Source organism: Lathyrus oleraceus, chromosome 4, assembly GCF_024323335.1.
Source record: "Lathyrus oleraceus cultivar Zhongwan6 chromosome 4, CAAS_Psat_ZW6_1.0, whole genome shotgun sequence".
In the NCBI taxonomy this organism is placed as follows: domain Eukaryota; kingdom Viridiplantae; phylum Streptophyta; class Magnoliopsida; order Fabales; family Fabaceae; genus Lathyrus; species Lathyrus oleraceus.
The window spans coordinates 24,504,427-24,524,336 of record NC_066582.1 but is presented as its reverse complement, the minus strand read 5'-3'; the positions used below and the strand labels follow the sequence as shown (position 1 = coordinate 24,524,336).

Below are 19,910 nucleotides of genomic sequence, written 5' to 3'. Positions count from 1 at the left end.
CTTATCCATCCACAGATCCCTAACTTGGAGAGCGACCAAACTATTCCTCTTACTTCTCTAATTAATACAAACATGAAAATATCAAGTAATGACATTTCCCTCTGTAAACCACACTGCTCTCGACCTTTGGAACAACTGAAAATCACAACACCAAATAAGTTTCCACAACTTTGACAAACCAACTATCTACTCTTGAACTCGTCTTGATTCAGATCCCCTAACTCCGTCCTCAACTCCATACTCTCAAATTTACTCGAACAAGTCTCAATTTAAAATCCAAATTACCAAACATCTCCCTAACAAACTAATCATAAACATTTTCCTATAAAAAAATAATGGAACATTTTCAGGGATAATGCAGACAAAGTAAGAGGATGGAGGGTTCTTTTGATCAAATACTATTGTAGTATTAAACTAATGGAACTTGTGAAAAAGCAGTGTATTATTTTAATGAAAAAAGAAGGAAAGAAATTTATGTTATACGTTTGTCTCGTTGCATGCATAGTAATTAAACGCAAACTAATCCAAAAAGTAAGACATAGAAAGAGATAGATGAAGAAAACCCTAGCTATTATATATAGAAGAAAAATCATATATGAGTTGAATTAATATTAATATATAATGAAGAAAAAAGGAAAAGGTGAGATGTGTAAGACTTTTTGTCCTCTTAAGCATCACATCAGCCATTTTTTCTTACCTATAAATCATTCTCTCCCTTCCAAGTAGTTTCCCAACAATCTTACAACAAAACTTTCATCATCATCATCAAGAGAATTAAACCTAATTTGTGAGAGATCTTAACAACAAAAGATGGGAAGGGCTCCATGTTGTGACAAGGCTAATGTGAAGAAAGGACCTTGGTCTCCTGAAGAAGATACTACTCTCAAATCCTACATTGAAACAAATGGAACTGGTGGAAATTGGATTGCTCTTCCTCAAAAAATTGGTAACACTCTCCTCTCAGCTAATCCCTATATCTGATATCATCTGCACGCAACTATAGAAATTAATCTATAATGACCGTCCAAATTCTTTCATCAGATACTTAATACTAATACTGTTGTATATCCAGAACTGAATTCGATCATAAATAAAGAATTATATACTACTAACCGATTAAACATCTCTAACCGATGAATAATAACAAAAAATTTGCAGGGCTCAAGAGATGCGGAAAGAGTTGTAGACTTAGGTGGTTAAATTACTTGAGACCTAATATAAAACATGGTGGATTTACTGAAGAAGAAGACAACATTATTTGCAGCCTTTACATTAGCATTGGAAGCAGGTCCTAATTTGTTTCTCTCTCAAATTCATTCATCTCTTCAACATACTACTCTTTGTCTTATTTTCTTTGTCATTAGAATCTCTCCATGTTAGAATCATTGATTATTTCTCCAATAGTTAGAAAACTTAATCCTTTTTGAACTGTTTCTATATATAATAGGTGGTCCATTATTGCTGCTCAGTTACCTGGAAGAACTGATAATGATATAAAAAACTATTGGAACACAAGATTGAAGAAGAAATTACTCGGGAAGCGTAAACAATCGACGAATAATACTAATAACAACAGCTTGATGATGAACCAAAAGGACACAGATGAGAATTCTTATTCAAACTCATTGAGTAGTTCAGCTCTTGAAAGACTTCAACTTCATATGCAACTTCAAACCCTTCAAAACCCTTTTGGTTTTTACAATAATAACCTTTCTGTATGGCCAAAGTTGCATCCTTCTCAGGAAAAAATGATCCAAATTAGTCTCCAAAACTCTAATAACAACACTATGATGCAATTGCAAAGTGCTTTCCCTTCACCACAGGTTGAATGTTTGGAGAATATTAGCAATTCCGTTCCCTTCGACGCTTCTGAAAACAACGATAATAATAATAATAATCATTATGGTTCAATGGATGCTTCAAGTGTTGCACCAATTAGAGGACAAGGTGTTGAGAAGAGTAGTAATGAAGGAATTCAGCGACTGGAAAATGAGCTAGATGAGATTCTCAACAACAGAAACATTATTGCTACTACAATGGAAGATGAATTTGATTGTTTCAAAGAAATGAACAATAATGGCTCAAAGGATCAAAGCTTGATTTGGTGGTCAAATGAATCAGGTGATACTAAATCAGGATCGTCGAACTCGTGGGATTCGTCGACGAATCTTATTCAAGAAGGGATTTTCCAAGATTATGAACTAGGTTATGGTTTGTAATACTAAAATTAAACATATGGATATTTAACTTTCTAATTTGTTGTCTTGTTTGATCATAAGAATGATGAGTTGTAACTGCAGGTCTTGTAAACAATGTGGTGAATATATATATTATATAATAATGTAGATTGATGCTTGAGTAATGTTTTTTATATGCAGATGTTAGATAGTAAGTGATTTGGTTGGTTTAGTTTTCAGAGTTAGAATTCGTTAGATTAATAATTCAGTTCTGAGTTCTTTGAGAGAAGCCCTTTATTCGGAAAAAGGAACATAAAAATTAAAATCAACACTTGAGTGAACTCTATGAGACTTGCACAACAACAGGTCTACATGGAGTTTTAGAAGATGCAAATAAGTTTAGGTTTTGTTGGCTATACCCTTAAGAGAAGAACAAAAGATTGGCTAAATGCTCTATCAAGTGGAACCATTTCTACTTAAAATGAGCTTTAAGAGAAGTTTCTACAAAGGTTATTTCATTTTTAACAAAATTCCTTAAGAAGAAAAAGGTTATTACTAATTTTGAGCAACAAGATGATGAGTATCTAAATGATGCACGAGAGAGATTCAATCCACTTCCAAGGAAATGCTCAGGGCATGATTTTGATGATATGATTCAAGTCCATATGTTTACTCCATTACAAGAAAACTGTGTGTTAGACTCGGCCAAAAGTCAACGCTACAAGACCAAAAACCGATATTGATGGGTAGTTAGCGTCAGCTAGTGGAGATGCCAAAGTGTTATTGTGTTTTATGTTAGGTAGTAGCTTGTTATATGTATTTATGTAGCGTCAGTCTTTGGAGACGTTAACTTATATAGGTAGTAATGTAGTGTCAGCTTATTGAGACGCTAACTTGTTGTTAATAATTCAATAGCGTCCGACATTATGAGATGTTAAGGATCTTACATATATATAAAAGTAGTTGTGACTCTTCTCGACGCTACCTGTAATGTTTTTAAATGCTCTTTATAAGACGTATCCAAACCTGTTTAGAAACCTACTTAAAATAACCCACGCCACAATTTGTATTTGTTACAAATTTTGTTATAATCAGCAGAGAATAGTTTCCCCTCTAAATCAATTAAACATGACTATTCTAAAATCTACGACGCTATGCTCTGATACGTTGCCGATACGTATCGAAGGAGTATCCAATTTTTTTCCGAAGACCAAGAATACAAGAAATACAATTATCAAAAACAAGAAAAAATCTCAATAACATTCTATTAGCTCATGCGGAAGCACAAGTACATTTCAAAATTTAAGGCATATGTACATACAAAGTTATTTTAAAAATAAAATACTTGATGTTGTGAAGATACGATGTAAGTATATTATGTTTATATATAAGCTTGGAGTATAACTTAAATGCACAATATGGAAATCACAACAAAATTTCCTCAAAGAAGGCATCCTTGTATTTAGTTAAACTGTTACTTAACCACTTCTCAAGGTCAGGAATGTCTCTTCTTGAAGTAACCATCGGTTATAGAATCTGTAAAAACAAACAACAACTCAAAAGGCAAACAAAAATAACAAAGTCAGTAGATCAGTGACATCCAAAAGGACAAGTTTGAAATATTCCTGCAAAGGAAACTGGATGAAAGAAAGAATTACGCATTTTAGCATAATTTAGGTTCCAAGAGTAAAAATAATGTCAACAAATTATCTGAAGCTATGTGAAAAATACCCGAGCGCATCGCACACTCAAAGATACATCAGAGTCTCCATCAAACTTTATTTATTCCCGAAGGAAAGGGAAAACATCGATAAAATCCATGGGAGGAGAAACGGGTAAGGAAGTAGGTTATGCAAGGGGAAAGTATTATCACCCCTCACATCTGTTGTACTCAACGAGAACCATTTTGATTGTTCTTTGCAAGAATGGATGTTACTATCTAAAGGTTACTCACAAAAGGATAAGGGGAAAAATAAGAAGAATAAATAAAGTGTTTGATGAGGATTAGAGCCTTCATGCCTATGTATCCTTATAGTGAAATAAGGAATTCAGCGCTCCATAGTTCATAGAACGAAAGGTGGAAGATGAAAGAAGAGTGTTTGAAATATGGTTTGAACCAAAGGATAATGTTGTTTGAACCCATATGATAGGTATGTCTGAACCAAAGAGAAAAGTAGGCATGAATCAATATATGGGATGGCCAAAAACAAAGGTTTTTGCCTATATAAGGATTTATAGGGACATAAAAGGAAATGTATGTGTGTATAAGACACACAACTCTTGGATCAGAGGTGGACATTGGTTATTGACCCAAGAGTGTATATGGAACTCAAAGAAAGAGTGTATTTGCCTCAAAAAGAAAGTATGTCATTGGGGATGAATGATGATGTATTGAATGATTGATGATGAAAGATCAAAATGGTTCCCTAAGGAAGAATAATAATTAATGTCCTCGCCAAGGATTCGCATCCTCGTGCCTACGTATTCTCATCGTGCAAAGAGAAATTCAGAGCTCCGTAGTTCATAGAACTAAGACGGAAAGAACTGAAAAAAGGTGTTTGTCAAAGCAACTAGGACTGACAAGACAAATAATAAAGAAAAAGTATGACTGCAGTGATGAAAAATATAACTGGTAAAAAAATACAATGGTATTGGCCAAAAGAAAGGGTTTTGACTAACATTAGGACTTTCAAGAAAACAACAGGGATGTTTGTCTAAACAACTAGGATTAATAAGACAAACAAGAGTTCTTGATTCAAAAGTGGGTATTGACCCAAAGGGTATATATGGAATATAAAGGAAGATGGTATTTGGTCCCAAGAAATAGTATATCACTGATGAGAAATGAGAATTAAGTTGCACAAGACTTGGTAGTCATTTGATTTGAACCACACTAAAGTCTATGAGTAAAGATGAATACTATGAGCAATTGAGTCATTTGTCATGTACCCAAAGATATTCAGAATGAGGATAAAAATACTCCCTCTCACCCCCTTCTTCACTACTTAAGGTTCATGGAATGTGATACTCATCATGGCTGGCAAGTTGTTGATACACCTTTGTTGTGCTTGAATAGTAGTCCAGTCTGTCTGCAGTGTGAATGACTTGTACTGACTTGAAGTCTTGACCTTGACTTGATATCTTGAGCTTGTGATATCCAGTATAACTTCAACACAAGGGCATTGCCTTATCAAGCGATAAAGGATCTTTTTATCACTTGTACATGCTTGAGGAATGAACACATACCAAAGGATTTGGTTGAGCAAAGTGAACTTTGATCAACTCAATCAGTGGGAATGAAATCTATTGAATTATGTACATAACAAACCTAATGAATTAGTAAATTTAATTCTAAACTTAATTCTAAATAAACCCCAAAACTAAGGGAACATGAATTGCATGAGGTTTCTAAAATCTAAGGGCAAAGATGTTAATATGCATGAAGCAATAAAATAGGAATTAAATTCTAAATCCTAATTTGCAATTTAATAAAAATCTAATTAAATCCTAATTAATATGATATTTACATGATTAAAAAATTTAAACAAAACGAATCAAATCATGCATTAATTCTAAAAATTAAATTTCATGTAAAAAATGTAAAATAGAAATTAAATCATATTAAAATCAAATTAAAATCAATTGAAAATATAAAAGAAAAATAAAATAATAGGAAAAGAGTAAATAGGGGTGTACTGATGGACCTAAGGTGCAGAAAGCATAAATTGGGTTCAAGGGAGTGCAGGCCCAATCCGGAATTGGGAAGGAAAGGAAAAAATTAGATCAAATGCAAAAAACGCGTGCCGCACATGATTCATGTTTCCACGTGCTCTCAGATTCAAAAGACTTCTTCACCCTCCTCTCTCCCTCCACCGTGCTGGATCTCACCACCGGCAACGGTGGAGCACCAATTTGCAAAATCGTGAATGCCAAAATGCTCCAAATCTTATGCTCTATCAGAATCCAAACTCATATTCATCAGAAACCTCCTTAAATTTCCAGATCGAGTGCAAAACTCAAATTGTGCAATTTTTGTTATTGAAAAATGTTCAGTTAAGTTGATTATTCAATTCCTATTAGATAATGGAATGGTGGTTGTATTGTTGTTAGTGAAAATGGAAGTCCTGTTCAGTTAATTGTTAATTGGTGGTGTTAATTGTTTGCTCAATTTCATGAAATTGCCCTACTATTGTTTGTTGAACGTGAATGGCATGCCGTTAGTTTAAGTTGCAATGCTATGACTCTTTCGAATGTTTTCATTTGTGGATGTGATGTAGGATGCATGATGATGATATGATACTGTTGGTTCTTTGTATGGAAATGCAGGACATTGTTAGGCTGCAGCAGGAGGTATGCATTGCTAATGGTTATGGACTGATGTCATTGTGTATGGTTATAATGAATCAGGACGCTATATTGTTGTATGTTATTTGTTATGGATATGGATGTGTTGTTGTCATGGTTGTTGCATGATTTTGGTGCAAGGATTTTGGTTAACAATGGTTAAGTGTGTTTATTGCTGATTTTTAGGACTGAATATGATCATGCGGTGCTAGTTTCTTATAATCATGAGATGTGTTGTAGTTGTGTGAATGTAAGATAGGCCATGGGTTAAGGGTTGTTATTGATGTTATGTCATGCTTGAAATATTTACACTTTCTTAGTAAAAGATCATGTTGCATAATGTGTGATGTTATGAGTATGCTTGAAATGTATTTATTGATTGGATTAAGTGCAGGGTTGTTGGCTATGTTATGGTTGCAAGGCAAGGCAAATTCAAGGAATGGCAAAGTGTGACCAACCAAGGCATGACCAAATGGATGCAAAATGGGATTTCTTGCTCTTGAAGCAACATGATGATGGAAGCTCGTGGAATAAATGCAAGGATAAAGATGTAATGTGTATTAGGGTTTTAGGGATGAAAAATATGATAGTTGACTTTGGTCAACTAGTTGACCAAAAAGTCAACAGTTGAGTAAAAGTCAACTTTTGTAAAAAAAATGCATTTTTGATATTTTCTTTTGTAATGGACATTGTAAATGCTATTTTAAAGAATGAATGAACATTTATTGGAACGGATGATCTTTATGAATGAAAATAAGTTTGACCTTCAAAATGAATTTTGTCTTGAAAACCAAGTTTAAGCCATGACTAGAAGTAAATGAAAGAACACCTTTAAAATACTTGAATCATGAGGATTATGAATGAATGATAATGCATGAATTAAATGGACTAAAGCAAGTGATGAATCAAGAATTAATGGACCTACTATGCATCATGAAGCATAATGGAACAATGAAAACAATTGACCAAAAGATCATGAATAATGCACCAAGAGACCTAAACTAATGGCCTATAATGCAACATGGATCAATAAAATCGAATGAACCAAGTATATCATGGAGTATGAAGTAATTAATGACTCGAAGACTTGACTTAATGTACTTGGATACTTGAGTGGAACATGTCCATTAGCATGAGGACTTTGAATGAAGAACCATGGACCAATGACCTATGGACTTATGCACTTGAAAGAACCATGAGAAATGGACTAGGAATGGCCAAATAGGATGCATATGTATGGATGCTTGAACAAGGCTTTGAATCAGATGGATCCCTAAACATGTAGACATGTAGGTCAAATGACAAACTTGATGAATGATTCTCATGATCAAAGAAAATTTGATGATTGATGATACATGACATGGTGGTCAAGGACTATACTCTAGTGAATTAGGGGTTCAGTCAATTACAAGATTAAAAGTCAAACCAACATGGTCCACAAGTACCAAGTGTCCATGATTAGGGTTTCAATATGCAAACCAACAAATCAAGGTCTTCAAACCAAGCACTAAGGCTCCTTAATCAAATCTTCAACAAATGGACCCAAAATTAGGGTTTCAAGGTCAAACACAAGCTCCTAAGGTCAATCACAAGTTCCAATAGTAGCAAAGTCAAGAATTAGGGTTTGGATGCACAGATGAATACCATGTTTGCAATCTCCATGAATCAAATCCACAAGCACTATAAATTAGGGTTTCACCCATTTGATTCCAAATGATGAGGATCACCATAATTCTAGGGCTTAATCCTCAAGCAAACCCTGGCTTTCAATAGGTATAAATAACCACAGACTTTGAATATATGATGATTATTAGAAAGTGTTAACGTGAATGGATGATGCACATGTATGAGGCATGAATGAGTGCAGATGGATCTCCAACCAAAGTTTAGATGAAAAGTGAAAAGGGGAGGGAAAATTTTAGGGTATGATAGATGCCCCTATTTAATCATCTTAAACCTGAATGTGCGAATTACAATAACTTTTCGGGTATTCGAGGTAGAAGAGGATTAAATACCAAAATATCCAAAATTTGCTCGTTGAGAACGGTTGTAATGTGATACAGGTAGGTGTATATGGAATAAGGAATGGAAAGTAGACTTTTATAGGTTCATCTTCTGGTGGTTGATTGAAATATTCTATGGGGAAATATATCAATCACAAAGGAAAAACATGATATGCATGCTATATGTAATGTATGTTTGATTTTTTTTCATGATGCATGTATGCTATGTGGCCATATGGGTTTTTTGTGATATTCACGAGGGTATGATTTCTGGTATAGGGTAGACATCGACTCGCCAATAACTGCACCAAAGAAACCTGTACTGAAGGAAACTTTATGTTACCACCACTGCTGGAGATTTCAACTTGATCCGGCTGGGGAGGAAGAATATATGATATAACTGGGCAGTCATTGAGATGCTTCCGGATACCAAGCGTTTACTATAGACTACCAATCTACCTTTAGAAATTTCCAGGTAATCAAAGCAATGCACAGAGTTTTCCTTTAATTTTAGCTTTTATTATTCTCAAGGTTTTATGGCATTATTTGATCAAAATAAACAGTTATTCTACAAACAAAATGCGAGAAATGAAAAATAATTTATAAAGGAAAAATGAATTTCATTGATTGTGGAAAATTTGTACATATAATGTGTGTAAAAGGATGCAAAAATCCTTAAAGAGGAAGTTGCAAAAATTTAAAAACAAAAGCAAATGGCAATGGGAAATTTTTGTAGTTCTGCATTGGTTACAACATTGGCTATCATCCACTGTAAGATCTAGGTTCCAACAATTCGCTTCACTTAACAATGATTGGATCGATCTTCGACCGTCTGAGATCAAGCTGTGACGAAATAGGCTCAAGGGTTGTAGTCAAATGCCTTTATTTCTAACTTTTTCCTTGACATTTCTCTTTTTTTGTCCACCGGGATGCTCCTTTTTGCCTAAGTCTCCCTTTCGTATTTTCAACTTAGCGAGCTTTTGTATATTTTTTATTTGATCCCTAAATTTTGCATGGACATTTCATTTTTTGGTCAATCGGGATACCTTTACCTAGATTGTCCTTGCGGATGTCAATCTAGCGGGCTCTTTATTCATATTTTTTTAGGCATAATATTTTTTGACTACATCAGAATTCACTAGCAGTGACAAATCCTCCCTATCTATAGTGGTGAGGATCAAGGCTCTACTTGAGAAGGCCTTCTTAACAACAAAGGGTCCTTCATAGTTGGGAGTCCACTTGCCTCGTGGATCCGAGTGTATATCATAGTATTTCTTAAGCACAAGTTCACCTTCATGGTACACACGAGGGAGAACCTTCTTATTAAAAGCTAGTTTGAGGCGTCTCTGGTACAACTGACCATGGAAAATAGCTGTCAAACACTTCTCTCTAATGAGACTCAGCTGATCATATAAGGATTGAACCCATTCGGCTTCATCAAGGTCAACTTCCATGATAACCCTAAGGGAAGGAATTTCAACCTCAATTGGCAAAACAACCTCCATCCAATACACAAGTGAGAATGGAGTTTCCCTATTGGAAGTACGAACCGAAGTTCTATAACCATGCAAATAAAATGGAAGCATCTCATGTCAATCCTTATAGGTTCTGACCATCTTCTGAAGAATCTTTTTGATATTTTTATCCGCTTCTTCTACGACCCATTCATCTTGGGCCGGTATGGTGAAGAGTTGTGGTGCTCGATCTTGAGTTCTTGACACAACTTACTCATCATATTGTTATTGAGGTTACTGGCATTGTCAGTGATAATCTTGCTAGGAATACCATATCGACGTATTATCTCTTTCTTAATGAATCTGGTAACCATTTGTCGTGTGACATTAACATATGAGCTTTAACCCACTTGGTGATGTAATCAATATCAACCAGAATGAAGCGATGACCGTTGGAAGCTTTCAGCTCCATCATTCCGATCATATCAATACCCCACATAGAGAAGGGCCAAGGAGAAGTCAAAATATTCAATGGAGTTGGTGGGACATGAATATTGTCACTGTATATTTGACATTTATGACATCTTCTAACGAAGTTGTAACAATTAACCTCCATTGTTGTCCAGTAATAACCAACTTGAAGTATCTTTTTGGCCATGGCGGGCCCTTTAGCATGTACACCTTCACAACCCTCATGTATGGACCTTATGATTGTGATTGCTTCGTGTTTATCCATGCATATGAGCAACACAGAATCATAATTCCTTTTGTATAGCACATCCCAATTCAAGAAAAACTTTGCACAAAATCTTCTTAGAGCTTTCTTGTCAATAATGGACACACCCTTGGGATACTCTTGTGCTTCCAGATACCTTTTTATATCAGAAAACCAAGGTTTATCGTCAAAATCTGCCTCAATTTCTAGACAATGCGCTAGTTCATCCAAGTGGTCAATGTGAATAACAGGTGCTTCATTCCTCCACTTGACTTTAAACATGGATGCCAGTGTTGCTAGAGCATCTTCGAGTTGATTCTCTTCCCTTGGGATATGATGAAAAATTATCTCATCAAAATTTTTGGGAATCAACTTCATGATATGCTCTCTATAAGGAATCAACTTACTATCACGAGTCTCCCAATCTCCTTTAACCTAACTGAGTACCAGAGCGGAGTCTCCATATACTTTAAGAATCTTAATTCTCAAATCAATGGCTACTTCAATATCGTAGATACATGCCTCGTATTCTGCCATGTTGTTAGTGTTTTCAAATCATAATCTAGCAGTGAATGTAAGATGGAATCCAGTTGAAGAAGTAATAATTGCACCTATTTCATGACCTCGAGCATTAGAAGCATCATCGAACACGAGCGTTCATCACGATCCTAGTTCGAGTCCTTCATCTAGGCCTGGAATATTTCAGTCTCTGATAAACATGATGTCTTCATTTGGAAAGTCAAACCTCATCGGTTGATTACCCTCCACAGATTGGTGAGCAAGGTAGTCAGATAAAACACTCATTTTTATAGCTTTCTGGGTCACATACTGAATGTCATACTTAGTAATAACATTTGCCACTGAGAAATTCTTCTAGTGACAACAAGCTTCTCAAAAATATACTTTTTTGGATCCATTTTGGATATCAACAAAGTGGTATGGAAAACCATATATTGTCTTAGGCGTCAAGCAACTTAAGCTAGAGCACAATATGTTTTCTCCAAGAGTGAGTATCTGGTCTCGCACTTGGTGAACTTCTTGCTCAAATAGTAGATTGCATGTTCTTTTCTTCCTGTGACATCGTGTTGATTCAATACACAACCCATAGATTCATCTAGCACCGTGAGATACATAATAATAGGCTTACCAGGAACAGGTGGTATTAAGATCGGTGGTTCTTGCAATCATTATTCCACACGATCGATTAACTTTTACTCAACAATTTGAAGATCGATTCACAGGTAGTCGTTAGATGAGTGATAAATCTAGAGATGTAATTAAGTCGACCAAGAAAACCTCAAACTTCTTTTTCAGTTCTGGGAAGCGGCATATCTTGAATTGGTTGAACTTTTTTGGGATCAATCTCAATGCCTTTTTGGCTCACAATAAAACCCAACAGTTTACCAGATCGGACCTCAAAGGTACATTTTTCTAGATTCAACCGCAAATTGAACTTTTTGAGCTTGGAAAATAACTTCCTCAAATGGTCAAAATGTCTGTCTTCAGTCTTGGATTTTGCAATCATATCGTCCATATAAACCTCGATCTCTTTATGAATCATATCATGAAAGAAGGGTACCATGACACATTGATATATTGCCCCTGCATTCTTCAAACTAAACGAAATGAAATTATAGCAATAAGTTCCCCAAGGTGTGATAAAAGTTGTCTTTTCCATATCATCTAGAGACATCTTTATCTGATTGTAGCCTGAGAAACCATCCATGAAGGAAAAGACGGAGAATCGAGCTGTACTATCAACCAAGACATCAATATGAGACAAAGGAAAATCATCCTTCATACTCGCTTTATTGAGATCTTTATAATCCATACAGATTCTAACCTTCCCATCTTTCTTCGGAACTGGGACAATATTAGCAACCCACTGAGGATATTCAGAAATGGCTAAGAAGCCAACATCGAACTGTTTCTTAACTTCCTCTATGATATTTAGTGCTATGTCGGATCTGGTCCTTCCGAGTTTCTTCTTAACCTGAGGATATTCAAGCTTGAGTGGAAAGTGATGCTCGACAATGTTGGTGTCCAACCTAGGCATATCTTGATAAGACCAAGCAAAGACGTCAACATACTCATAAAGTAACTTGACCAACTCAGTGTATACATGCTCTGCAAGGGATGCCCATATTTTCACCTCTTTCCTGACTTCTTCAGAACCCAGGTTGATGACTTCCATTATCTCTTTATATGACTAAATCTCTTTCTCTTCGTGCTCAAGGAGCCTTGCTAGTTCAGCTGACAATTCACAATCTTCCTCATTGTTGTCTTCAGCTTGGTTGATTGGAAGTCCAAATTTACAATGAATTTTTTCCGATTTGTTACATATGGATTTATTTTCTCTGCATGTTATGAGCTTATTTTAGTATGCTTTTGAAAAGTGGAAAAAGAAAAAAAACTTTTGCCATTTTATTTTAGTGAAAAAGTAAAATAAAAGAAAGGAAAGGAACATGATTTTAAATGCAAAACACTTTCTTTTATTGATCACATAATGTTTTAAAAACAAGGAGGCCCTTACAAGCTATCCTCTTGTCTCGGGTGATGACAAGGGATTAGGAAAATAAAATGCATTACGGTTTTCCAAAAAAGACCATAGGGACCACAAAGGCCATCCAGTTGCTAAGCTTGAATCTGGGAGGACAACTGCGTATGAAACTAGGAGCTTCTTTCTTGCTGCAGCTTGCATCACCAATAACTATTACAGTATGATCATTCTGAAAGCCCGCATTGTTGAATCTAATAGGATTGAACTTCTTTTTCTTCCTTGAACCTGATTGTCGTGCTGAAGGGTGATAACCAATACCAAAGGGGTCATATTTCTCCACGACATTAACAATTTGAACCCAACCGGAGAGAGGACCCTTCTCAAGGGTTTCTCTTGCGCTTCTTAGTAAGGATAAAACCATTGTTGTTGACTGGTCCTGATTGGAGGTAGCGGAACTAATGTCTTCAAACTCTAAACAATGGATCGGGACCTCAACTATCCTTTCCTCTATCTGAACATATCTGAACTACGATAACTTACTGACCAACAAATCTTCCTTCCCACATACAATAACCAACTTATCTTCGAACATGAATTTGAGCTTCCGATGCAGTGTGGAAGTCACTTCCCCAACAACATGAATTCATGGCCTACCTAATAAGAAGCTATAGTCTTGATTAATATCCATTATCTGGAAAGTGATAGTGAACTGATGTGGCCCAACACAATGGGTAGATCAACCTCGCTAATGACCTATCTCCTAGAGCCATCAAACGCTCTCACGACCAACATACTGGATCTCATCTCGGGTCCCTCTACTTGCAATTGACTTAATGTATCTTTGTGCATTACATTAAGTGAAAAGCTTGTATACACTAGGACTCGGGAGAGCAAGGTATCTACACATGTGACGAATATATGCAAAGCTTTATTGTAGGCATTCCCCTCTAGAGGTAGCTTAGCCTCATTGAATCCCAAATATATGCTAGTAGTGATATTGGCAACCACGTCATCAAACTAATTAACTGAGATATCCTACATCACATGGCAGTATTCAGAACCTTCAATAACGCTTTCCGATGAGCCTCAAAATTCAACAGCAAAGACATAATTGAAATTTTAGACGGGGTGTGACCTAGCTGGTCTACAATTTTAAATTCACTTTTCTTTATCTACTTGAGGAATTCCTTACTTTCCTCTACATTTATACACTTCTCGTTACCTTTAGCGTGTTCATGTTCATTCACCCTTTATTTTCCTTTAGAATTTTCAACCTCTGTAACTTTGCTAGTGGTACCCTTCGTTATAGATGGAACAATTGTCACAACCGGAGTGGTAGGAACAAGTGCCCCTTCCTGTGAAGGAGGAGTGGGAACAACCTTCCCCCTAGGAGGAACACCTGATGGTGATGGAGCTACCTTGAGAGTGTATTTGGGAGCAAATACACGACCACCACGGGTCGTGCCTCCTGTTCCAACTATGTTTACAATTTTAGCATCTGAGAATTGTATTTCTTTGCCACCCACATATGCGGTAGTATCATATCCCCAAGGCACGACATTGGTATCTTGATAGGGGAAAGGAACAAGAACAAAAATGTGGATAGGCTGGATCCTCCTTGCATGAGATTCAATATTTTTTCCTGTAGATAATTGTAATTGGTTCAATAACAAATACTTCTTTAACAACTTTAGATCTAGTAAACTACAAAATTCCCCGGTTCATCAAATCTTGTGCATATTCGTTTAACACAACACAATTTTCGGGTTCTGAAACACAAACAACACAATTATCGTGAAAACCTTCTGGAAAACCATGTTCTCGGATCTTCTCTACAACCAATGTCATGGGAGTCTTTATCAACAACCCCTCTGACTGATTCAGTATCTTCCTCCTCAATAATTGCACTAACTGCCGGCCCATTATGAGTAGGTAGAGGATTTGTATTCACATTAGGCTTTTCTTATGAAAAAGACAAGATGTTATAGTCCATGAGCTCTTGAGTCTTAGCTTTGAGAAGCCAACAACCTTTGGTAGAATGCCCTATATGCTCAACATTATAGGCACATGAAACATTAGGGTTATGTCTGGCATGATAAGGAGGAATGGTTGGGGGAATTTCTTTCGGTACATGTCACGGTGAATAATCGGAGACCAAGCTATTGATTAGACTTGACTCATGAATCAAAATATCACCACTGAACTTTAATTTATCCAAGGGAAGGGGAAAATATTCAAAAATAACCCAATATATATATATATATATATATATATATATATATATATATATATATATATATATATATATATATATATATATATATATATATATATATATATATATATATATATATATATATATATATATATATGCAAAGCTAGAAGATTAAACTTAAGCTAAGCAAAGGGGGGGGGGATTCTAAGGCACGGGGGTGTGTTATGAAAAGGGAAGGTATTAGCACCCTAATCATCTGTAGTACTCTACAGGAACCTTTTAAATATAATTGTTTGGTTTAAAATTGTTTGCTATTTGATTGGGGAGATGAGAAAAAGAACATCTTTTTATTGTTTGGTGATTTGGAAAGACATTGAGTTTTATGCCTACGTACCCGTGAAGGATCAAAACCTCGTAGTTTGGGTTCAAAGTAAGAAGAGATTTATTGGGGTTGATTTTATGAGAAAGAGACAAATTGTCATCTTAAGGAGAAAACTCACTTTTAAACCACCACAAACATGTGGAAGATAGATCTTTACATCAAATTGAAAGAAGGGCTCTCACTTGGATATAGAATCAATAAGTATGCCACATACCTCTTCCAAATGGAAAAGAATCAATATCAATCTCAACAATGTTATGTGGTAGGAGATTTAAATCTCAACTAGGGATGACTAATGTCTAATCCTTTTATGAAAAGGTTTTAAACATGGAAAAGCCAAAGTGGCAAAAGGGTTTTAATTAAGTTTGTATTTTTTAGGTCTTATGAAAAGATCTTTGAATATGCTTAAGTGTTTTGAAGCATTTGATTAAGAAATAAAAGGGAAAACAATGACCTAAGTCAAAGTTTATCATTAAGGGGAACCTAAGATTGTATCTAGAAGTTTTGGATTAAGGGGAAGTAAAGTTGTATAGGATGCAGACGAACATACACATGCAAAATGACAAGAATGTCATGATTCCTTTCCCTTGGATATAAACAATAACAAGGTTGAACATGCATTAACATTAATGCATAAAATATGGCTAAATACGATGGCAATCACAAGGTGAGTGAGGTATGGATGACAATATTGATCATGGTTTTTAGGCATTGAGATAAACATAAACAAGACATGACGAAGTTTCATATAACATCACAAGACACAACACATTGAGGATGAAGACAAAATCATATTTGACATGGTAAAGGAAATCATTGATACATGGTAAACACAACATGAATCAATTTAGGTCAAACATGCATCAAATTATAAGTTTTCACAAAATAAATATTAAACTTGAATCAAAGTTCATGATAAGACCAAGCTTAAGTGGAAACCCTAATCATGCATCAAGATGCTTCAAAAGATTCATCTAAACAAAACCCTAAGTTTCATCTAAATAATCAATCACTAATATTTTAAAACAAGGCCATTTAATCATGGTATAATGCCCAAAATATGATCATGTTTAAGCAAACAAAATGCTACCAACATCAAACAAGACCTAAAAAAATATACATTGGTCAAGCAAACATCTATCATCACTTAGAACAAAGAAACAATAAAAGAAAATATATTAAAAGGCCTAAAAACAACATAAAATGCACCAGTTTTCTACCTAATAAAAATAGTCAAAATAAATATTATTTTTTGGTATTTTTTATGGATTCTTAAAATATACATTGTCATGAGCACATGGCAAAAAGAATGAGTCAAAAATGTTAAGGTATCATGAAGTTATGGATATTTGAAGTTACGAAGAAAAATGAACATTTAACAAGTGAGAAAAAAATAAACATTACACTGACCAGGTTCGAACCCACGTCCTTGGGGTTCAATGCACTATTTGAAAAAATAAAAAAAATTAAAGTCTGGGGCGAGGGGGATTCAAACTTATATTTTGGTTGTAAGTGGCTTAGGACGCGCGCTTCTACCATTGGGGTGACTATACATCCATTCATTATAACATAAGGATTTGTATATATTATAAAAACGCGTTTTGTTTGACTTTTCCATGCCATGTCAGCATCTTCTTCAACCTCTAACTTATTATTTTCGTTTTTTTCTTTCATTATTTTTCAAATCTTCCATCAATCATATCTCTCTCATTTCTCAACCATTTTTCATGAAATAAAGATCAAAATTGCTTAGAAAAATGTAAGGAACACAATGGTACGATATGTCTTAGCTAATACTCAAAGATGAAGATGCACGAAGGCCAAAACCAGAACTGAAACTTTAGGTTTCATGCAACTTAAATTCACATAAATAACAAGATAAATGGAATGTGAGTTAATGATCAACCTTAACACAATAAATGCTACATATTTGCTTCAGAAATCATATGGAAATGATGCATGTATAGTGAGTTTCGAAGTGCAAGAATATACCTATTCGAGCAAGGTCCAATGCCTCTTCAATACCACTTCCAGCTACTATTTGATGCTTCTCCTAATGCTTATGAACTCCCAGAGGGTGATTGGAACCCTTGGTTGGAAGAATGCACGAGCAAGATGAGAGAAATGGAGGTTAAGGTCAAAAGCTTGCAAAAATGAAGTTTTGCTTGGTGAGCTTAGTATGTGGATAGCTGGGACTTTGTCCTCTATTTATAGTGATCCTTGAGGGTTCAAGAAGCTTCAGATATCATAAAATAATTGTGGCTTGTACTGGTTTGCTTGCTTGGTTGGTTCTTGCATAAAACACCAAGTGGGAAGCATGAAAAAAGCATAGGGTGCATGAAGTGTTTTGTTGAGCTTTGTCTGAAGTGTAGGAGTTGACTTGAGGTTTAAAGTTGGTATGTCTCAGAACCAAATCCATTTGAGAGTTCAATGGTACTTAATGTTGGGTTAAAGCTACTTTACACAAATGAAAGTGTAACCTTTATGCCAAAAATGGAATGATTCATTGTGTAATGGTTTGGTTGCTTGGATAATGGATCAAACGTGTGTGTGATCTTCTGATTAGAGTGAGATTTAGAAGAAAAATAGCCTGCAAAGTAAGATTATGTATATTTGGCTCAAGGTTTCATGATGAACTTGCCATGAAAATGACCCAAAATTCAGATTTGGAGAGTCAACTTCATCTCTTTGAAACTCCTAGCTCAAATATAATAATTTCATGATATTTGACTTTTTGGAAATCTAGGACTATCCTCTATAACTTTCATGTTGGGAGTTTGTCTTGAATAAATATGGATCATGGTGAAAATGATGATCAAGAAAGTCACTTTTTGAAGGCAGATTTGATTGAAATGGTTTCTAAGTGTTTCAATTTTATGGTACCAACTTCATGGCTTCATAACTTGAAATCCTTGAATTTTTTGGGAATAAATCATCAAGGGAAAAGTTAAAGTATGAAGTAAGACCTTTAATATGATTATTAGAGCAAATAAAATGGTGGCTTGGATCACACGTTATGGCCTTGGAAAGTTGGGTACTTGAACATGTATTTTTTTCATAACTTAGAAAATTTTACAAAACCAAATCTTGCCCTTTTTGTAAGTAACCTCTAATTTCTTGTTTTCTCTTGATCAAATGCATACATCAACCATATTTTCATGATCCTTGAGTTGAGAAGTCCATGGTTGACCAAAAATGTCAAAAGTCAAACTTTGACTTTACCTTAGTTGACTTTGTATCAAATGAATCCAATTCTTGTAACCTTTTATGAATGGGATCTCTTGGGCACATTTGATGAGATGAATGGATCAATTATGATGTATTTGAATTCTTTGAACCATACCTCAAGCTTTAGGATCCTGCCTTGGCTAAAAAGTCAACCAGTTGACTTTGGGTCAAAACCCTAGTTGAGGGTATTAGATGAACTCTGGCCTTGATGAATTTGAGATGGAATGATCTTGAACTTGATTCTTGTTGATGGAAGTCACTTGGTCACTTGGGAAGGATGAGGAGTTTGAAATGTTGAAACTCATGCCAAGTCTTGATTGATCAATCTTTGAAAGCTCTTGGTGCAAAACCCTAGCTTAAGACAAACAAAGTAGAAAATCTTTTTGTATTTTCAATAAGTTAGTAATGCAAATATGCTAGATGTCATGCAAATGATACAAACGATGGTGGTATCTTAGGGTTTAAAATTAGGGTATGTCAGTACAATAGCCCCCACATGGACAAGATAAGGCACCAACTGAGCGTAAGGTACATGAATTTTGTCATACTAAGGACGCTTTCCATTCTTATTGAAATTAACACGATGGTTCTGCCCTTGGCCTTGACCCCTATTATTCCGAGCAGGTTGTTGATTCTGAGTAACTTGAGCCTGTAAAGGATATTGATATTAAGGATATTGAGCCTTGGAAAGTTGTTGAATCTGATGTTGAGGTTGATATTGAAAAGGTTGTTGCTGATACTGAGCGACAACAATATACAAATATGTACAAAACTGCATGGGAGCCATGGGAGCTTGGAACTGAGGGTGGGCACTTGCCTCCCATTCTTTCCTCTTTCAAAAACCACTTTGTGGCTTCTTAGCTATTGTCTACTGACTAGCAACACCAACAAT

The 19,910-nt window shown here is 35.3% G+C and overlaps 1 protein-coding gene across 1 annotated transcript; it reads left to right on the top strand.

Annotated features, from left to right (window-relative positions):
- Nucleotides 1-602: 602 nt before the first annotated feature.
- LOC127135113 (transcription factor MYB36) lies at nucleotides 603-2,309 on the top strand. The gene is made up of 3 exons (XM_051061918.1): nucleotides 603-946; nucleotides 1,159-1,288; nucleotides 1,448-2,309. Exons 1-3 carry the CDS (start codon nucleotides 811-813, stop codon nucleotides 2,217-2,219), a joined length of 1,038 nt encoding a protein of 345 aa, XP_050917875.1. The 5' UTR covers nucleotides 603-810; the 3' UTR covers nucleotides 2,220-2,309.
- The last annotated feature ends 17,601 nt before the right edge of the window (nucleotides 2,310-19,910 follow it).

Coding starts and splice junctions, on each gene's coding strand:
- LOC127135113 (XM_051061918.1), top strand. CDS start 811: ATGGGAAGGGCTCCATGTTGTGACAAGGCTAATGTGAAGAAAGGACCT. Junction 947..1,158: donor TGCTCTTCCTCAAAAAATTG/GTAACACTCTCC, acceptor AAAAATTTGCAG/GGCTCAAGAGATGCGGAAAG. Junction 1,289..1,447: donor TACATTAGCATTGGAAGCAG/GTCCTAATTTGT, acceptor TATATATAATAG/GTGGTCCATTATTGCTGCTC.